The sequence below is a fragment of the Danio rerio genome, chromosome 19, assembly GCF_052040795.2.
Source record: "Danio rerio strain M-AB ecotype USA chromosome 19, GRCz13ab, whole genome shotgun sequence".
NCBI lineage: Eukaryota > Metazoa > Chordata > Actinopteri > Cypriniformes > Danionidae > Danio > Danio rerio.
The window spans coordinates 25,577,849-25,599,759 of NC_141039.2; the positions used below are offsets into that span (position 1 = coordinate 25,577,849).

At 34.9% G+C, this 21,911-nt stretch overlaps 1 protein-coding gene and 1 long non-coding RNA gene across 6 annotated transcripts in view; one reads left to right on the top strand and one right to left on the bottom strand.

Annotated features, from left to right (window-relative positions):
• Positions 1-21,911, top strand: part of LOC147832558 (uncharacterized) — a 206,014-nt gene that overhangs the window by 144,793 nt on the left and 39,310 nt on the right. For all 3 annotated transcript variants that reach the window (XR_015516755.1, XR_015516754.1, XR_015516756.1), the window contains one exon: positions 1,250-1,332. This is a non-coding gene — a long non-coding RNA (uncharacterized LOC147832558). The remainder of the gene's footprint in view (positions 1-1,249; positions 1,333-21,911) is intronic.
• On the bottom strand, positions 4,532-8,991 carry pimr76 (Pim proto-oncogene, serine/threonine kinase, related 76). 3 transcript variants are annotated; one of them, XM_087295706.1, is made up of 8 exons: positions 7,408-8,991; positions 6,550-6,813; positions 6,156-6,250; positions 6,021-6,071; positions 5,565-5,940; positions 5,269-5,445; positions 4,962-5,050; positions 4,532-4,811 (listed from the first exon to the last, which is right to left on the bottom strand). In XM_087295706.1, the coding sequence occupies exons 1-8, from the start codon at positions 7,598-7,600 to the stop codon at positions 4,800-4,802; spliced, it is 1,257 nt and encodes a 418-aa protein (XP_087151832.1). In that variant the 5' UTR covers positions 7,601-8,991; the 3' UTR covers positions 4,532-4,799. The 3 variants fall into 3 exon arrangements, with proteins under 3 accessions (XP_087151832.1, XP_087151834.1, XP_087151833.1); XM_087295707.1 differs by lacking the exons at positions 4,532-4,811; positions 4,962-5,050 and having other exon boundaries at positions 5,095-5,445; XM_087295708.1 differs by lacking the exons at positions 6,156-6,250; positions 6,550-6,813; positions 7,408-8,991 and having other exon boundaries at positions 4,534-4,811; positions 6,021-6,112.

Genomic DNA, 21,911 nt, shown 5'->3' on the forward strand with positions numbered 1-21,911 from the left:
TGACAATATGTGTGTTCAGGGGCCCTGTGGAACAGCTTCTTCTCAAAATGAAGATGATGGCAGGGAAAATGTCCTCCACAATCTCATCAACAATGTGGAAGACAACAGACACTAGTTCACTTTATTTTAGTTGCCATAAAAAAAATGTGATTGATAATGAGATTTATTTGAAGAGTGAAGAGTACAGTAGGCTATAATACCTTAGCAAGTGTTTCTATTAGTTACATTTCTGCTTGCGTATTTTTGTCTAAGTGCTTTTTATTTGAAATATCTCATCATATAACATATAGCCAACAATGTTATGGTTTATTAGATTAAAAATTATTTTCTGTCTATTTTAGTATTGTGGTTATTGTTAATAAATAGTGTACTAATATAATTCATATCAAAAAGCTTGAAAGGAAGAGGGAACACAAGACACAAATTGTGAGTTTGCATATAATCTCACTGAGAGAGCAGTGTACTGAGAGCAAGAAAACTTATGCGTGAGCAGTGCATATTTGAGAGATCGTGAGAATTTGAGCTGCATGATTTTGGCTAAAATGAGAATCACGATTTTTTTAGCTTAAAATAAAGATCTCGATTTTCTCACGATTCTGTAGATGTAAAATAAACATTAATATGAGTCTGCAATTATTATTGTTTTTTTTATTAAACTACTAGTAAAACAACTACTAGTTTCTATAAAGATTTCTATTCTACTTATAATAATTCTGATGTTGAATTATGTTTGAGCCATAGGCCTATGCTTGCAATCTGTCCTTGACAACATTATTAGACCATTTATTCACTGGTAAAATCAACATTATACAGACTAGAGTAGTTATACTGACACTGTAAACATTTATTTTCACAACTGTGAACACAACTGTGTGTTCGCTATAAAAGAAAAAACATATCAAATGCTTGTCGCAATCATAACTCTAAAATGAGATATGATTAAATGATGTGCACACTTTCGTTTTCATTTTCACTGCTAAGTGCTGTTCATATTTTGCGCGCGGCTCCCAAACAATCACTCTGTGCCACAAACTGATTATTATTAACAACTTTATTACCTGTTATCCACAGCCTATGCAGGTTCTGTTCACTAAAGTAGATGTGCGCATCTATCATTAAGTAAATGCCTCTAAATCATCATATTTACACACTTTTTCAGTTTCAGGCTTCTGCTCAATTTTATGTGGTGCTGCATTATTTAGTCGACTCTAATGTTGTGTTTCATTCTGGTCTTTTACATTGTCAACAGAGCAGTCCGGCGAAATGACAAAGATAGCTGATCCTGATTGGCTCTTATGCGTGCATTGGAAATGCTGATTGGCTCAAGGCAAGGCAAGTTTGATTATATTGCACATTTCATACACAGTGGCAATACAAAGTGCTTTACATAAACAAGAATAAAAGAAACAAGTAAAATAAAAATAAAAACAAATAATAAAATGAGTAAAAAAAAACATAAAAACAGGTAAAATGTGATATAAAAGAATGAAGAAGAAGAGAAAAAAACCTTATAGAGTTAAGCTAGAGTTCGACTTTATAGATAAACCTTTTTTTGCTTTCTAAATACTAAGCCTTAAAATGTTGAGAATTTATAAATAAAATGCCACAATGTAGATAAGTTGTCATTTAATAAGAATATGTGAATAACTCAGTTTTGACAAAAATGTCATATACAACCTTATAATTTCAAGGTGATGATATAAAAAATAGCTCTCTGCTCTTGCTGCTATTACACATGAGTTGCAAGTTTTTGATCAGTGTGTAGACTGGAGTATTATTCAATATTTTTGTCTCATACTGATTAACTATGTCAAAGTTTGTAATTAACTATAAAGAGCACCAGCAGATCCGCTACTGGCATTTGAAACAGTCAATGAAGTATTGAAGGTATCGCCACTAAAAGACCTTTTTATGTTGTTTGTCTTATTTTCCTGTCTTATTTTGACTTGCTCCTGAATCCACCCTTACCATCTGTCTCTTGTTTCTTTATATTTGATGTATAACTTCCATCCATACTCCAAGCATTGATCGACGTCTTCAGTATTCTTCAATTTTCTAGTCTCATCTTAAGCCTTGGCAAATAACTGAGAAAACAGCAATGTAGACTTCTTACAAAGAATTTTATCTAACCAGCCAGGTCAGAGGTCATGGAGAGCTTCTGAGTGGAGGATTAGAAACGACTGTTTCCTGAGTTATTTGCCTTTTTTATTTTTTGAAATTAATTTCTTTGTATGTAAGCTGCCAGTTTGGATGTATATTGTACCATTTTAAAGCAGTTTTAATGAGACTGCAGAGATTACACTCAGCCTTGGGTAAGGAGCTAAAAACAGATTGTACTTTAACCCTCTACTGCGCGCAATATGATCTATAAACAAAATTGACATTAAAATTGCTTGAATAGATTTTTTAAGGTAATTCCAACAGTGGGTCCAACTTACAAATGTCAAATTTAAAAATTTCCTTATAATTAATAATTTTGTTGTTTGAAATAATTTAATTGGTGTTGCAGTATTATAAGCTTTAACTTTATTAACTTATAAATGACACCTTATACATACTTTCCAGCAGCTGATATTCCAATAGCTTTCATTTATTATTTTTTTTGATTAATATTACTAAAAAGCTAATATTTTATTGTCATGTATATAACATACAGTAAAGATAAATATTTTCTCCAGTAAATATTATAACAAATAAATAACAAGTCTAGTATATCCAGATACATCAGAATAAAGTAGCTACTAGCTAACAATGTTTATAAATTACACTATACTTTACTACGCCTGTCTTATCTGCCTCAGAGCTAACTTACTCGAACTGTCTCCATCACTGCTCTTACCAAATGTCCAGTCTGCATCATTCTCATGGTCACTAAAACTCATAAAAAATTCTCATGGTCACTAAAAAATCTCATCCTCACTTTCATCTGCAGGAAGAGCCAGTTCTGTCCTTTTCTTCTTTCACTTATCATTGAACATGGTGGTGCTCCCTAATACACTGTTCCCTGTATTCATATCTCTTCAAAAGTAGTATTGCTATTAAAACTAGATTTTATCCATAATGCAAATGTCATTAACATACACCTAATCAACAATATATTACTAGCATTCATGTTGTTATTGTTGCAACTTAAAAGTTCACAGCTGACCTTGCTAGCTAGCTAACCCATTGCAATATTGCACGCTCCACTATTCCACAGTGTTGGCACTTGGAAACACATACATTTAAACGATTTACAGAAAACTTAATTGATAAAAAAAATTGAGTAGTGAATATGTCATCGTAACTTACTGGAGGTAATGTTACAGATTTCTTTGTTGATCTGACATGAGTTGATGCTTTGTCTTTATTGAAGTTTACATTTGCATTCAGCAACTACTCACAATGAACGCCAGTCTGCCAGAAATCACGCCACAGAAAAACACTGCATGTCATGTATCTTAACCAAAACACATCATTGGCTACACTAAGGTCTTCTCTTTCCAACTAAAACAATTCAATGTTGGTCTTAAAGAAACAGTGACAGGGGAATGAACACAAATATCATGTTGCCATATGGCAACACCATGCGGTAGAGGGTTAAGTGTGCGAAAAGCCTAGAAGCTGTCTGATGTTTGTATGCTTGAGATATTGAGATATCGTTTAGAATTGTTCACACACACACGCACGCATATATACACACACACACGGAAATTTTCTCAGTTTATTTCTTAAGTTAATCAGGTTATAACGCCTATATGTATGACACAGTTAATGATGTTACGTAAGAGTGTGATTGTTGATGTTTTGAGATTGTAAGCAGCATGGCCGACAAACTCTGTCCACTTTATTTTAGTTGAATCCCGTTGGTTCCGCGACACAGTCTTACATCTGTTAATTGTGTCTTGGATTTTAAAACTCAAAGGTCAAGTCTAGGTCATTCTCAGCGCTGGGTAAATCTAGCTTTTTCTTTCACACTGCTTATAATTTACAAAAACTGAGTGTTGAGGGAAAAACTGATCAAAGGTTAAAGGTCATTTAGGCCTTATGCGGTTTCAACACTTGTTCTGGAATGAACCAATTTTCTTTGCTTTTCCAGCAGAATGGCTAGTGTCTGTCCTCTAGTGGCCTCTGACTGATACTGTCTGAACTTACAGATATGTACAAGCCTCTGTGTGTGTGTGTGTGTGTGTGTGTGTGTTTGTGTGTGTGTGTGTGTGTGTGTGTGTGTGTGTGTGTGTGTGTGTGTGTGTGTGTGTGTGTGTGTGTGTGTGTGTGTGTGTGTGTGTGTGTGTGTGAGAGAGAGAGAGAGTGTCTGCACAATCCTCTTCTTACTTTTTTCTACATTGTGCTTTAATTACTAAATTTGTTTACATTTCCCAAAACTTTGCTCAGTTACAGTCACATCAGTTTATAAGTGTGTGTGAGAGTGTGTATGTGTTTAACTGTCCTGATGTTTAGGTGTTCAAGTGATGTGTTTAAGTGTTTCATTCACTGCTGTCTGCTTTTTCAGCATCTTGGCTGATTTGATGTATTTTTGATGAAAACAGGACTGGTGCGACAAAGTCTTTTTTATTCATGTTTTTATTTACAAATGTTTTCGTTGTTAAAGCTGTGCCCTCTTCTCAGGATCTTTTCTTGAGGCTTGGTCTTTTTTTCTGGATCTTCTGTTGTTGCTGTGACCTTTTTTAGGATTTTTTGTTGCTGCTGTGTCTTTTTTTAAGCTCTCCTGTTGAATCTGTAACTTTTAGCGTCAGGAACTGTGGTGCTCAGTAGTGCAAATAATCTTTCCCATCCATTTGCACTACATTCCTTATTTCTTATTCCTTGACCTGAAACATACAGACACACACCAAATCAAGGTTATTGATTCAGATTCGTCACAATAAACAAAACCATAAAATCCATCAAAAAAAAAACTTTTTCAAATGAAAGGAGAATCTATTTTCCAAATCATTAGAAGCTGATCTACAGTTCAGTACCTTAAACCATTGATGGAGAATGATTTCTTCCAGAGGAATCCGCTGGCTTGGGTTTTCCTGCAGGAGAGCTTGAATCAAGTCACAGCATTCTGTGCAGAACGATGGTGGGAAGAAATGAGAGAAACACATTATCAACTTCAACTTTACATCTGCTGTCATTTTATTCATCTATAAGATCTGACTCTACTCTCCTTTAGAATCAGAACATTGTCACCATTATCCAATATCCAACTCTTAGTTTTAATCCATCATTTTGTGTGATTTAAACTTCAACTGCTCGTCTATGATGTGATGAATGACGTCTTACCTTCTGACAATCCAGGCTCAGTCCAGTTTCCATCATCGATCCTCTGCGTGTCCGTGACTTCAGGAAATCGTTGACACAGCAGCAGGAATAACAGAACTCCTAAAGACCATACAGTGGATGGTTCTGCATGGTATTCTTCGTCCAGGTAGTACTCTGGTGGGAAGTACTCCTTTGTGCCTGAAGGAACAAGATTTGGTCTCAGCATGAAACACTAAAGCATGTTTTCTCTGTAACATGAAAATACATGATTGGTCAAATTGACAGTCCAGACTACAGGTGTTAAGTTTAATACATACCACAGAAACTGTCATAGCCAGATTCCTGGAGAAGAGCTCCACAGCCAAAGTCAATTAGCTTGACCTCCAGCGTGTCCGTGTTGACCAGCAGGTTCTCCAGCTTTATGTCTCTGTGAAATACCCCACGTCTGCAGCACATGAGACCGGCCGTTGTTGCCTGCTCCATGATCTTTTGAGCCTGGCGTTCAGTGATGGAGCCGAGAGACATTATGAAGGTTAACAGATCTACACAGGGTGAAGGTCGTTCCAGGATCATGATGTAACGATCCTGCTGGTCCTGCCAGTCCAGCAGCTCAATGATTTCTGGAACCTTGCCGCCTCTATGAGCCAGTATCAACAGGCCAATCTCTAAAGGAAGGGGCTCAGGATGACCAGCCTAGAAGAAAGATTAGTTAGGCGGTGTTGCTTCCCCAAATATACTGTTGTCAGTGCCTTTACACGTTTAAGTCTACTTACGATGTTGATGTATTTCATGTTCGGTGGCTTTCTGGCAATTTTTACTGCCACCTGTTCAACAAAACAACACTTCTGTTATAATCACATCAAGTGCACTAAAAAGTGAACATAATATATGATAAAGGAATTGTTCACCTCAAGGCCATCCTCCAAGCGCTTCCCTTCATAGACGCTGCCAAATCCTCCCTCTCCAATCTCCTTGCCGAGTTCATACTGGTCCAGAATGTCACCTGTTAAAAGATGAATAATTGCAGCTGATGTGAAATGTCAAGCACTGACAGACACGTGTGTAATGTTTGAGGTGGAATAGACATATGCCAATATTCAATAATTCAATACATCGTGAAAATGAACCTGCACAATACTGATATGGTGGACACTTCAAAATACAGTAAACAGTGATTGAAACTTTTAGAGTGCTTTTAAAAAATATATTTATATTTACAGAACTTAATGTAATGTACTCTACTTCATACTGAAGAGGATCATGAGAGAAGGCCACACATTCTCAAATGACCACTAGATTTACCTTCAGAACTCTTCTTGTGGATCTGAACAGGAGTCTGGTCCTCCTGACTAGAGCTGCTGCTGGACTTCTGGACTTTACAGGAGAGCTGCTTTTCAGAACTGTCAGTCCTTCTCCTCTTTCTCTCACTTTCCTCAGCAACATCAGTGGACTGAAGGCTGGTGATGGATATCGGAGGTGTACGAGGATGGAAATCGTTCACATGAGAGCTGTGACAACTTCGTTTTCTCTTTTGGCCACAGAGAAAAGTCATCCACTGGTTGTCATCTGTATTTAGAGATGTAAGACATGCATTAATGATAATGATAATGGCTTATAAAATTGATTTGTATTTTGATGTAAAGTGTAAAGACACACTTCATCTTAGAGATCAGAAACAGTCATGAATTGGATTTCTAATAGTGAATGCTCATAATTTGCCTTCAACAAATCTGATTCATACACATTTTATGTCCATTATTGAGTCCATTGAATATTGATATTTATACCATTTTTATATTTCAGTGATATTATTAATAATCTGCAATTATTTAAATGATTTATGTAATATACAGATTGTTGTAAAGTTTTCTCTTTTAGTGGATAAATTATGAGAAACTTTGATTACCAAACAATTGGTTCTACTTAGATTTGTTTTACAAACCTAAAACAAGTTATAAAGTTATTTTTTATTGTATGTGTTCGGTTTTTAGTTACTTTACTCTCAAAATCATTCCTCATAAATCTGCAGACTTTTTTAACAAAATTCTCAGCAGAAATAGCAAAACATGTCCACAGAATCTGTCTGGGCCGATATGTACATGTACAGAAATCTAGTGAACACAAAGCATGGTCAGGTTGACAAACAGTGACTGGATTTACCCTCAGCGTAAAGGGAGAGCGGCTTTTCAAAACTCTCCCACCTCCTCTTCTTTCTCACTTGTATCTCAATCTCCTCACCAACACCAACAGGTGAATGGTTCTCAGCCACATTGGCGCTGGATGTTGGAGGTGTACGAGTATGGAAATCATACACTTGAGTTCCTTGAGAACAACGCTTTCTTTTCAATGCCATAATAACAGAATTCACTGGGAACACTACTATTACCAACTGCAATGAGAAGACGCAATGAGGAGATTCTGAACTGTCTTCTACTTTTAATGCTGCGTTCTTCTGTTTCTATGACAGCGCATTCCAGAACACTTGTTTACATTCAAAATCCCAACACCATATTTGACAAGCTATCTAAACTAGATATATAATAGACAGACACACACATTCACACACACCTAGATGATTATAAATTAATCATTGTAAATATACTGATTTTTATTGTTTTTATTACTGTTTTATCCTAAAAATGTACAGTTTATTCTGATCTATTTTTGTATTGATTTGTATGAATAATCAATGTTGAGTAAAAATATAATATATTGAATATCAATGTGATATATTGAATAATATGATGTATTGTTGATATTTTATTTAATAGTTATATATAAATATAATCTTTTTTTTGGCTACTACTACTATTTACTGTGTGTACTGTTTTTTTTTTTTATTATATATGTATGTTACTTTTTATGTAAACTTTATAACTGCTTTGGCAATACATTTGTAACAATTGTCATGCCAATAAAGCAATTATTGAATTGAACTGAATTAATAGACAGACAGTTAGATACAATCTATAATCTTTAATCTTTCACTTCTCAATAATAAGGAACAGTATTTTGACCACAAATATCTAAATACATACAAGAAATAAACTTGTAAATACAACACCAACTGATTCTGAAACATTGTCCAGAAACTAAATAAAACAATGTCATTTTAAAATTTGATAGATTTTATCTCAAATAATTTTGCTTTAATTGAAGAAAATAATAATAAATGTTGTAATTGCTAACAGAACAAACTCAAAATAACATTATTAGGCCTACATTTAGTCATGTGACATATGTGTAAAGTAAAACATAAAACTAAGACTAACATTATTATCCAGTAACAAAATTAAACAAAGTAATTTTAAGCTTAATTATATACAGTAGATTTTAGCTGAAAAAAAGTTAGGTTTATATTTATATATGAGCAATTCCAGTGTTATGGATTTGACATTTGCAGTAAAAACTCAGAACATAAATTCACATAGAAAATATTTATATGTTTATTAATTATAAACATGTTTTGTACTTTAAATTAAAATACTTAGTAGACATTCTGTGAATTAAACTGCAAGACCCAAAAGAAGTAAAAATCATCAAAATGATAAGAGTTGGCTCTCTATAAAACAAAAATGATTAATTTTATTTTACGATATATTTTTTGCATTTAAGAGGAAAAAGTGTTGTTTTGGATGTGACCGATGTGAAATTACCACTTGTGTGACTTTGGTAAATCAAATATAATTGTTTAAAAAAGCTGACAGAGACATTTTTGAGCATTTTTAAAGTTCTGTAAAATACTTGCTTAGACAAAAAAACAAAAAAAAAAACAGAAACGGGTTCCGTATTTTGGTGAAAACTTAATTTATTTCATGCTAAGGTTGACATTTGCATTACAAGTGCTCTTATATTTCATATGTATAAGCATTAAGACTATGTTTAGTGTCATCTTGGTTGGAGAGAAGAATTCATATCAATCCTGTAACGTGTATATATGAATTATGTATAGCTATCACTATTTTCTATTACTGTTTTAAACACTCACATCTTATTACAATAACTCAATGTTTTTCCTGCAAAGACAAGTATGAGAGAGGTGACCACCTCTATCAAATTTTGTACAACCTCCACCTTTTAACAAAAATCAGGCAGGCGATCACTACTGACAGACCCTAAGTAATGCTCAAGTGCTGGTCATGTATTTAATTACATTTAATGTTAACAGTTTTAAATAAGATCATGGTTTGATAAAATTCCAAGAATAATACAAAATGTGTTTATTTCAAGTAGCAAACATTTCATCATGACTACTAAATGCAGGGGTGGCGAACCTGTTTGGCATGATGAGCCAAAAAAATACTTTATCACTGCAAAGAGCCACACAACAGATGCGCAAACAACAGTATATCTGTCACAATAACTTATACACCTAATTATATAACGCAATAGTTTTTATGGATTTAAATTTGCCTACCTCATTTTACTTGACTCAGTGGGACACCTGACATTCCTTGGTTTCCACAATCTTTTTCAGGTCTGGCTCGTATTCAGTTGTGGCTACTCGTAGTAACTCTTTCACATGTGTGTCAGTAAGAACAGAGCGATGCTTTGATTTCACTAGTTTCAGTGTCGAAAAAAGTGATTCACAGACATAAGTTGACCCAAACATTGACAACAGTTTGAGTGCAGCCTGTTTGACATTGGGATATCTCTCAGTGGGCACAATCTTCCAAAACTCCGCGGTTCCTTCCCTCAGGACACTTTTAAGTCTGTCATCCTCAGAAAGTTCAATCATTTCAAGCTGAGATGCTGCTTTATCTTCCACTTTTTAAACAGCCTGATTCAGCAGTGAATGGGTTGATCAAAAATGTTATCTGTTGTCTTTTTTGTCGTAGGTTGGAGAATCTTTCCTCAAAACTTTGCTCAAGATTTTCAAGCAGCGTAGCATACCGTGCAGTACTCCCTTTTACAACCTCTGCTTCTTGTCCACTTGCCTTCAACAAGGTTGGAAAATGTGTGTAGTCTCTCTTTTGTAGATGTGTCTTGAACAGCTTGAGTTTGTTGACAAATGCAAAAACACTTTGCACCAGGTCAGGCAGCATCTTTAACTTCCCTTGCAGATCCACATTCAGTCCATTCAGATAATGCAGCACGTCAAACAAAAAAGCCAAATCTGAAATCCACTGGGGATCATGTAGCTCAGGATATTCCTTATGTTTCTCTGCGAGGAACAGCTTCACTGGATTCAAAAGCTCAAAGAAACGAGAAAGCACATGTCCTCTTGAAAGCCATCGCACGGCACAGTGAAAAAGCAGATCAGATGGAAGGTCTTCATCAAGTTCATCAATGAGATTTTTGAACTGTCTGTGATTGAGAGCATGTGTGCGTACAAAATTGACAATTTCCAGCACAGGTTTCATAATGTGGTCTAGGTTTAGCTTTTTAGACACCAAGTGCTCTTGATGGATAATACAGTGGAAAGTCCAAAATGCTGGAAAACGGTCGTCAGCTTTACACAGCCCTACAAGACCTCTCTCAGATCCCAGCATGGCTGGAGCTCCGACCGTGACTATGGCTATTAGTTTTGATAACTGCAGATTTGCTTTCTCAACTACAGTCATCAGTGTCTCTTTCAGATCGATGCCACGAGTTCTGTCTGAAGATCTGACAGTAAATGTGTTTCTACTGAATTGTCAATGTCCGATATTCTCTGTTCAACGGTGTGTTGTGACAGTTGAAGGTCCTTTACTGAACGTTTCAAATTTTCATTTTCGGGACAAAGAATAGCAACAGCATCACTGAGGCACTTTTTAACAAATTCTCCTTCAAGGTATGGCTTTTTTGCACGAGCAATGTTCCATGCTAGCTGATATGATGCTAATGTGACCGTCTCTGAATGCTTAGTAAATTTTCGGAAAAGCTGAGTTTGCTTTTCTGCCTGACCTTTCAGTGTCTTTACCTTGTGCTTGCGAAGTTCACTGCCTTTGGGAAATTCCCGGGTTACGGCAGAATGGAGAGAGGTGAAATGGCGCTCGAGATTTAAAGCCTTAAAATGTGACAACGAAGTCTGGCATATCAAGCAGAATGGCTTTCCATTTCTTTCAACAAAAAAATATAAATCCTCCCATTCAGATAAAAATGTTCTGTGCTCATCTTCGTATTTACGCTTAGCTGTACGCTTTCCTGACTCTGCCATGACGATTGATATTAACAAACTGCATGTCACTCGTGTTGCGCCCCAATCAAACGGGGCTTCAGTTTCAACCCTTGACTGAAGGCGTGTCTGAATGGAAGCGTCAGAAAATAAAATTCAGTCAGCAATAGGCCACTGTCTAGCAGGTGTATTTGCATACAGCGATCTGATTGGCTAACGCGTCCGTAAGCGCTTGAAAAGTTGAGCTACTCCCAGCTTCTGCAGCGAGCAACGCTGAAGCCCCGTGTGAATGGGGCATTAGTCAATTGGTTATTATATGTTAAATCGCGCAAGAGGTTGAGCCGCACAAAAGCAGAAAGAGACGCAGAAGCCCCGTGTGAATGGGGCGTTAGTCAATTGGTTAATGTATGTTAAATCGCGCGAGAGGTTGAGCCGCACAAGAGCAGTAAAAGAGCCGCAAGCGGCTCGCGAGCCGTGGGTTTGCCACCCCTGACTAAATGAATAATGCCTGAATAGTGTCATGTGCTCATTCAAAACTTTTAATCAAGCATTGTCAGCTGTAGTCACCAAGCAGTTTATAAAATAGTTTGTTTGCATTTATGTTTTTAAAATGTTTTGTGTATGAAATATTTGACCTCTCAGATGAGTGTCACTTTTACCTCAGGCCAGGCCCGTGCAGAGACTTTTGTCTTTTCCTCTCCGTCTTTCAAGCTGGATGGCTTGATAACCTCCTCAACCCCTGTTGTAAGTAGAAGGTGGGAGAGCTGTGTGAGAGCTCAAATGTATTAAAATTAAATACTATATATAATAAAATATTTTGAAAATACTACAAAATGCTAATTAAGGGAGCATGAAATGTCTTCACAAACCTTCTATCAATAGGCCTATTGGATCAATCCCTTCACCATTAAACTGGCTTAGTGTAGTAAACCATGTTTGACAGCAACAGCGTTTTTCTGAGCAAGTTTAAGTCAGCTTCTCTGTCGACTCATTCACGTCTACTAAACATAAAACATGTAACTTTTGTTTCTCTTTGATTTTAAGTTTTATACAGAATGTATTGTCTTGAAGATGATCCCTTTAATGCTGTAAAAATCATTCACAGCACATAATTAGTTGGAATATGATACTATATCTCTTGATTGCTACCATCTCTAAAAGTCTTATATTTCAACATTTTTGCATTTGAAATCTTCAATACTGAATGTAAAATCATGATTTCTGAAAACTACTAAAATCTCTAGTTTTAGTCATTTCTATGTTTCTTTGCAATTGTACTCTTCAACACACAATATAAAACATACTGTACTGTACATGAAGTATACAAGAAGACATTTACAATAGGGGAGCACAGGGCACAAAGTAACGTGGGGTTAAGTGTAACACAGAGTTTTAAGGTATTTGCTCAGGCTTGATCATGGCATTCTTCCGAGGTTTTCACCACAGTGTCAGCAGATGTCTTCCTGGTTATTATTGAATAAGTTCGGTGAAATTTGGATGAGAAACACAAGAGAAACCATTTTTGCAGCATAAAGGTATTTTTTATTATAGTCAATATTTTTTCATTTAAAAAAATCTGTGAAAGTATGAACGTGAAATCTTGTATTGTTGTGATCACCGTCTTCTAGGCTAAAAGATAAAACCATTTTGAAAGATGTAAGAAACACACAGTGACTGCTAGCCAGTTTTGAGGAAAACATGACACAGCGGGGTTAGTTGTAACAGGGTGTTAAAATTAAGCCACACACTGTTGAACACCAATTAAACTAACACAACATTTTTTTTTTTTATTTTGAGAACTTTTTTAATAAAATGATTTTTAATAGATTTTTTTTTTGATAGACAAAAAAATTTTTTTTTATTGCTAATACTCCAAATAAAGGCATTGTATAATAATGGATAATAATCCAAATAAATTCAAATGTATTTATCCAATAAATAAATAAACATACTGTGCTATGTAGAATAAAAATAAATTGAGCTAGGTACTGAGAAAATATAGATATTATTTAAAGTAAACTGGATTTAAATTGTGTGTAATCTGCCTTTTTAAGCATGTGTTACAACTAACCTTCTGTCTGTTACAACTTGCCCCGCACGTGGGGTAAATAGTAACATTTTTACTTCTGGCACTTTTGGCAACACTGCACAGAAACCATAGGTTCGGCGATCATAATTTCAGAGCTCATGTGTAGGAGAGGCTTGTGATTTGTTGGTAAAAACAAATGGTTTGTCTAACCCCAATACTTTGTTTATTATTTGACCAAGTGTTACTTTTTGCTCCGCTCTGCCCTACTGTCATCCATCTAATTACATTGTTATAACAAGGCAAATACAATGTTGTTACATAATAATTATAATGTAATGACATAATAATGACATCCAAACCAAAAGTTTGTAATTACTTACTGTTGTATGCCAAAAATGTGCAAGAGTTCGTTGTGCGCAAGTGTTAACAAACGGGACTTTTATTTTGACTTCGGTTGTGAATGTTGAACTTACTTCCGAGTACTTTTATGTGATTTCCTTCCCCCTTGGGACGCTGATGTTTTACCAGTGTGTTGTGATGAAAGCGAACAAATAAATAATATTCTGGATCTGGATTATTCTTTCATGGATGCATGTCAACAACATATTGCACATAGACATGACGAATACAAATGAAAACCCACCAATCCTGGTCCTGGAGGGCCGGTGTCCCTGCAGGATTTAGCTCCAACTTACCTCAACACACCTGCCTGGATGTTTCAAGTATACCTATAAGACCTTGATTAGCTTGTTCAGGTGTGTTTGATTAGGGTTGGAGCTAAAATCTGCAGGACACCGGCCCCCCAGGAACAAGTTTGGTGACCATTGCCCTACACTAATTCACACTGCAATCATGCTAACAACATGGAAATCCTCGCTAGAATCATGTTAATAACATGGTAATCCATCCTAGATTCATGATAATAACATGCTAATTTATGCTATAATCACGCTAAAACATGCAAATTCATACTAGAATCATGCTAAAACATGCTAATTCATACTAGAATCATGCTAACCCATGCTCTAATCATGCTAATTACATGTTAATCCATGCTAGAATCATGGTAATAACATGCTAATTTGTACTAGAATCATGCTAATAGCATGCTAATCCATGCTTAAATCATGCTAATAACACGCTAATTCAAACTAGAACCATGCTAACAAACAGTGTTATGCAAGTTACTTCCAAACTATCATATTACACATTACTTGTTACTGTTATTTTAAAGTAATCCTTTAACTTATAACATTACTGTTTCTGAATTGTAATATTTTACATGACTCTTATATTACTTTTAGTTACTTTCACCAAAATAACTGTAGATTTAAAACTTTTAATTGTAAATTAACTAAATGTACTGCAGAGCATTTTACATCCAGTAGAAAGCAATATGATGTAGCATTATGACTGTGACCAATGCAGGCTACTAACAATATATAATTGGCAACGCGAAGGCTCAAGACAATGCAAGAAAGGATGACAGTCAGAATCACAAATGATCTGAGGGTGCTTTCACACCTGTGAATCGATTCAGTTGTTCCAAAACAGACATTACAATTGTTACATTGTTGCACTGCTCTTGGTGCGGTTCGCTTTAAAACTGCAAAGTTTCTAAACAGACCAAAAGAGCTAAAACAAGTCATATGTGAGTAAACTCCTGACATTAGTCAGAGTTTCACGGTTTATGACCTCCCCCCTACTCATAATTTCCTCTTCATATAGCCGTATGCCTTTTACATATCCATAAAACAATGTGATATAAACGGGCTTGGATTGTATCGTTTTCTCAGTACAATCTATCTGCTCCAGAGTTCGTTTAATTTCAGCTGAGACCACCTCATTCAAGCAATCTCAAAGCAATTGATTTGGCGCAGATCCGAGCGTGATTGCTGGATTCACATACGCCAAACAAACAGCGCTAACTGGGCAAACGAGACAGGTTCCAAAACAAAAGTCTAGGTGTGAAAAACCCCTCAGTCTGTTTAAAGTATGGGTGAGGTACAGTGATTATCTGGCAATATCTGTGAATAGCTTGGGTATATTGATATTAGACACAACAAGCCTATATATGCCATGACAAGATGCAGTTTGTTTTCTTTTCTTATTGTTGCCATTATTTTATTGACTTTAAATTCAAGTGGTTCACAACATAATGAAGTGAGCATGATGAACATAGCTTTCTCAATATAAAGTGCACTTAGAGGACCAACCCCTCAACCTGTCATTTTAGGCCATAGAAATGAACATATAGGCTAAAGCACTGCATAAAAATAAAACAGATCAAAAAGAGATCTATATGCCTCTAAAAGTATTATATCCGTGTGGATAATGAACGTTGCATAAAGAATAAGATGACACAAAGGCTGGCTCGACTGCTCTCCGTTTTACTTCGCTCTTTTCGATAACAACTACAACAACCAGGCATTTTCGGTACACATCACAATGCATTCTGGGTGCTGTAGTGAATAACAATGCCACGAAATATACAACATTTCCATCCCCTTTAATTTTAAGGTCAACGTATAAACTTTGAACTAGCACCATGCAGAATGAATGTATATAATTCAGTTTACCTTTTAACATACTGTGAACTGGAGCTGCACGATTTTGGCTAAAATGAGAATCACGATTTATTGCTTAAAATAAAGTTCACGATTTTCTCACGACTCTGTAGATGTAAAATAAAGGTTAATATGAGTCTGCAATTATTATTGATTTTTATCAAACATGGTAAAACAACATTATGGTGTGTAGGTCTACTGGTTTCTATTAATAATTCTATTCTACTTATAATAATTCTGATGTTGAATTATGTTTGAGCTATAGGCCTATGCTTGCAATCTGTCATTGACAACGTTATTAGACCATTTATTCACTGGTAAAATCAACATTATATAGACTAGAGTAGTTATACTGACACTGTAAACATTTATTTTCATGCACGACTATGTGTTCGCTATGAAAGAAAAAACATATCAAATGCTTGTCGCAATCATAACTCTAAAATGTGATATAATTCAATGATGTGCACGATTTCGGTTTCATTTTCACTGCTAAGTGCTGTTCATATTTTGCGCGTGGCTCCGAAACGATCACTCTGCACTGTAAAAAAAGTCCCCATAAAAAAACGTTTTTTTTCTGGCAGCAGGGGCGCCAGAAAAAAAAACGTAAAAATACAGAAAAAAACTGTTAGAATAAAAGATGTAGATTAACTGTTAAAAAACAGTCGTTTTCTGTTTTACAGTTACAGGTTATTACTGTAATTATACACGTTATAACTGTAATAATACAACTTATTTATGTAATTATACAATTTATTATGGTAGTTATACAGGTTATTATTGTAATTATACATGTTATTAATTTAATTATACAAGTTATTTATGTAATTATACAAGTTATTATGGTAGTTATACAGGTTATTACTGTAATTATACAAGTTATTACTGTAATTATACAAGTTATTATGGGAGTTATACAGGTTATTACTGTAATTATACATGTTATAACTGTAATTATACAAGTTATTATGGGAGTTATACAGGTTATTACTGTAATTATACAAGTTATTACTGTAATTATACAAGTTATTATGGAAGTTATACAGGTTATTACTGTAATTATACATGTTATAACTGTAATTATACAAGTTATTTATGTAATTATACACGTTATTATAGTAGTTTTACAGGTTATTGCTGTAATTATACTTGTTTTTACTTTAATTATACAAGTTATTTATGTAATTATACACGTTATTATAGTAGTTATACAGGTTATTGCTGTAATTATACTTGTTATTACTTTAATTATACAAGTTATTTATGTAATTACACAAGTTATTATGGTAGTTATACAGATTATTACCATACTTATACATGTTATTACTTTATATAGGTTATTACTGTAGTTATACATGTAATTAACATAATTATACATGTAATCACTGTAATTATACAGGTTACTAACGTAATTCTACATGTTATTAACATAATTACACAGATTACTAACATAATTATACACATTATTACTGTAGTTATATACGCTATTAAAACATTTTTACAGGTTATCACTGCAATTACACAGACTATTACTAAAGTTATGCATGTTATTAATGTAATACAGGTTATTACTGTAGTCATACAGTTTATTACTGTAGTTATTTCAATTATTAGTCTTTAAATATTCCATGGATTGAAAAAAAAAACTAATAATTCATTTCCTTTTCTAAGATTACAAGTAGGCGAGGCAGTGGTGCAGTAGGTTTCTGTGTGGAGTTTGCATGTTCTCCCTGCCTTCGCGTGGGTTTCCTCCGGTTGCTCTGGTTTCCCCCACAGTCCAAAGACATGCAGTACAGGTGAATTGGATAGGCTAAATTGTCTGTAGTGTATGAGTGTGTGTGTGAATGTGTGTGTGGATGATTCCCAGAGATGGGTTGCGGCAGGAAGGGCATCTGCTGCGTCAAAACTTGCTGGATAAGTTGGCGGTTCATTCCGCTGTGGCAACCCCGGATTAATAAAGGGACTAAGCCGACAAGAAAATGAATGAATGAATGAAAGATTATAAGTTATTACTGTAATTATACAAGAACTAATTGCAAAATTCCATGAACTCTTTTACTTTTAACATAATTTTCAAAATACAGTAATATACCTTTAAAACATTAATTATATTTAAAAGTATGATGAACATTTAGCTTAGGTACAGATAATTACTGTTGTTAAAATAAAACACGTTAAATTAATGTGTTATAATATTGTTTATATACATATAGCTGTAGAAATTAAAAGACTAAACCTTGGTCCCTCTGTCTGGATTTATCTTGAAAAGGCACCTGTGAAGACAGAATTACACCCCAATATAGAGCTACCAACATTTGTCTATATACACACACACACACACACATGCATACATATATATATATATATATATATATATATATATATATATATATATATATATATATATATATATATATATATATATATATATATATACACACACACATGTATATGTGCACACTGCTCTAAAATATATTCTTTTTAAATGTCTGGGTAAAAAACTACTTTTTTCCTCTTTGAAAGAATATACATTTAATTTTTTTGAAAGATTTATGAGCAATTCCAGCTTTATGGATGTGACATTTGCAGTAAAAACTTAAAACATAAATTCACAAAGAAAGTATATGTTAACATTACATTAAAACATCTGTTTACATTTTCCAGAACATCTGACCACAGAGTTAAGGGATCAGAAAAATATCAATCTGTAGACATTTTTTGTACCTTAAATGAAGGAAATAAACATGCGTTATGGATGTGACCAAAAAAGTCAGCAAGTTTACCGTATGCAACATACTTTGTAGAAATTCTGTGAATTTAATTGCACAACCCAAAAGAAATAATGCTGATCAACAGAGTTTTTTGAGAGTGGATTGTCTATAAAACAAACCATCATTATACAGTTACTTGCCTAATTAATTACCCTAACCTGCCTACTTAACGTAATTAATTGTCTGTGTGTATGTATACGTAAATGTATATGTATGTATTTATGTATGTATGTATGTGTGCGTGCGTGTGTGTGTGTGTGTGTATATAAATATATATATATATATATATATATATATATATATATATATATATATATATATATATATATATATATATATATATATATATAAGGGATGTGTGGAGCAGCCGGTATTTGTATGTGTATTTGTATTTGTTGAGGGGGGGAAAAGTATTTGTATTTGTATTCGAGTAACATTCAAAATGGCACAAAAATATATATATTTTTTCTATTACACTTCTAATTTACGTTATAATGAAAGTATTGTTTAATTATACCCATTATATAAATTATAGACATGCAATATTGGTTGTTGTTTTTGAACATGTGACAAGAAATGTCATTGAAAAGATAATAACATAGAAGCCATTATCTCATCCATGGTTAAACCAACAACATAAAATACCATTGTGAATATTATGAACCCCACCACCACCGTTCTTGTTGAAGGACACTGAATAGACAGAATAAAAACAAATAATACTTCAAAAAACTGTTCTTCTTCTGAAAATTATTTTTCCAATGGACAGAATTCCAAAAACTAAAATTAACTAAATAAATCTAAATAAACCCCTGCCTGGGAGATCTGGCAGAACAAAAGTATTCTATATAATACTAAAAGATGCAGCCCTGCTATTGTCATCTGCCTGCCACAAAACAGACACAAAGTTTTTTTTTTTTTTTTTTTTTTTTTTTTTATGTTTGAAACTGACTTGCTGGGGCAGAATGTGCCTGTGTTGATGGTTTGGTGCTTGTGGAGGATTTAGCAGAACATAGCTGTGCTGATTGAGGGGATTGATGCTTGTGGGGGGTTTACAGACAGTCTCAGGAGAGGATGCTTTTAGTGCATGTGATAATACATTACATAGAGGGTTGCGCGGTGGCACAGTGAGTAGCACTGTCGCCTGACAGCAAGAAGGTTGCTGGTTAGAGCCTCGACTTGGTTCTCCCCATGTTGGCGTGGGCTTCCTCCGTGTGCTCCGGTTTCCACCACAGTCCAAACACATGCAATACAGTTGAATTGGGTAAGCTCAATTGTCCCTATTGTATGTGTGTGAAAGAGTGTGTATGGATGTTTCCCAGTGCTGGGTAGCAGCTGGAAGGGCAGCCACTGCGTAAAACATATGCTGGATAAATTGGTGGTTCATTCCACCGTGGCAACCCCAAATTGATAAAGGGACTAAGCCGAAAAGAAAATAAATGATTATGCATAGAAGATGTTGACAGATGTATAATATCTCTGCCTCTGCTGATTTCACTTTTGCACACATTATACAGTATCACTTTGTTTTATCTGCAGCACCACTGACTGTAAAATGCTTCCACAAAGAACATGAAGTTTCACTCTTTTTCATGGTGGCCAAATGTATTTGAGGAGTTTCAAGTTAATAAAAAGTGACGGGAAGCTATGCTAAGGTTAACTAGCCTATAGCATATATCTTGCTGTCTGCAAAAGACAGTAATGTAGACGTACCATATAACTCCCATAAGTGCATACTATTCGACACAACTGCACAAGCATCGTTTTAACCTTTATAAACGAACGTTAACGTTACTCTGTCAACAATTTATTGTCTAAGTTACCGCGCTAACAGAGCTAACGTTGCGTATACAGAGAGCACCCGATTGCAAACTTCAAAAATGCAGCGTAATGGAATATCCCGATCAAACTCCGCTACAAGTTTATAAACTGCATCTGGAACCCAATTAAGGTACAAAAATCTATTTAACAAAAATAGTGATGCAGTGAAGTATTTTTTTCGCTCAGCCGAGCCTTCTCTGTATGTTGCTGTGGAGAAGATTGTGCCAGACACCTTTTACCTCCGCCCCGCCCTCCAACTTCTGACTGAGCGTCTCTCTCTCTCTCTCTCTCTCTCTCTCTCACTCATTCACTCACTCACTCACGCGGGCATGCATGAGGAAACGCAGCTTTTTGATATAATGTTTTTCTTGCTCCCGAATACAAATAATTTTTCAAGTATTTGTTCGAAATAAGTATTCGTAAAAACACGCTATTCGTGCCTTTCCGAATACCATATTTGGGTTCGGCTCCACCCTTAATATATATATATATAAATAGACTGTGTGGCTTGTTTCATATGCAAACAAGTATCGGCATCTGAAAAGGTGTGAACCAAATGTGTGCAGGATATCAAGAGTTGTAAGCCAAATAAACCATTTGGTAATCTCCGGGGAGGTTATATCCTTTGTTATAAAGTACTGTCTCATAGAGCTCAATATTTCCACTGACTGTAAACTGACACTGGACCTCAAGCAGCTTGGATTATGTGCCTCTCCTCACTTCTAAAGGAAATATCAAGTTTAAAAAAGGACTTTGGCAAACTGACTAAGAGTTTTTATGAGCAGTCTTTTGTCCTCTTTTGCTTCCATATGCTGACCAGCTTCATCGAGGATTTGACACCTGTCCACACTGTCAGAAGGACAATATTACTGTGCTCGATTGGCCAGCACACTCTGGCCTATGGAAAGAGAACCTTTGAGGTATTATGAAGAGGAAGTTGTGAGTCACTAAACCAAACAACGCTGAAGAGCTAAAAGCCATTTTTCAGAGCAACCTGGACTTCACACCTCAGCAGTGCCACAGACTGATCCACTCCATCCCACGTCACATTGCTAAAGTAATTCATGAAAAAAATTGCCCCGACCAACCATTGAGTGCTGTACATGTTATTAATTTACAGTAGTCAAACATTTCTATGTTAAAAATCTTATTTTTAATTGGTCCTAAGTAATATTCTATATTTGGGGTTTTCATTAGCTGTAAGCCATAATCATCAAAAGTAAATCAAACAAACACAAATATATTAGTCTGTGTAATGAATCTATTCTATATATGAGTTTCACTATTTAAATTGAATTACAGAAATAAATTACATGGCTTTTACATGGCATTTAAATTTATCGAGATGTACTTTCTATTTGAGTATCTCCCATTAGGCA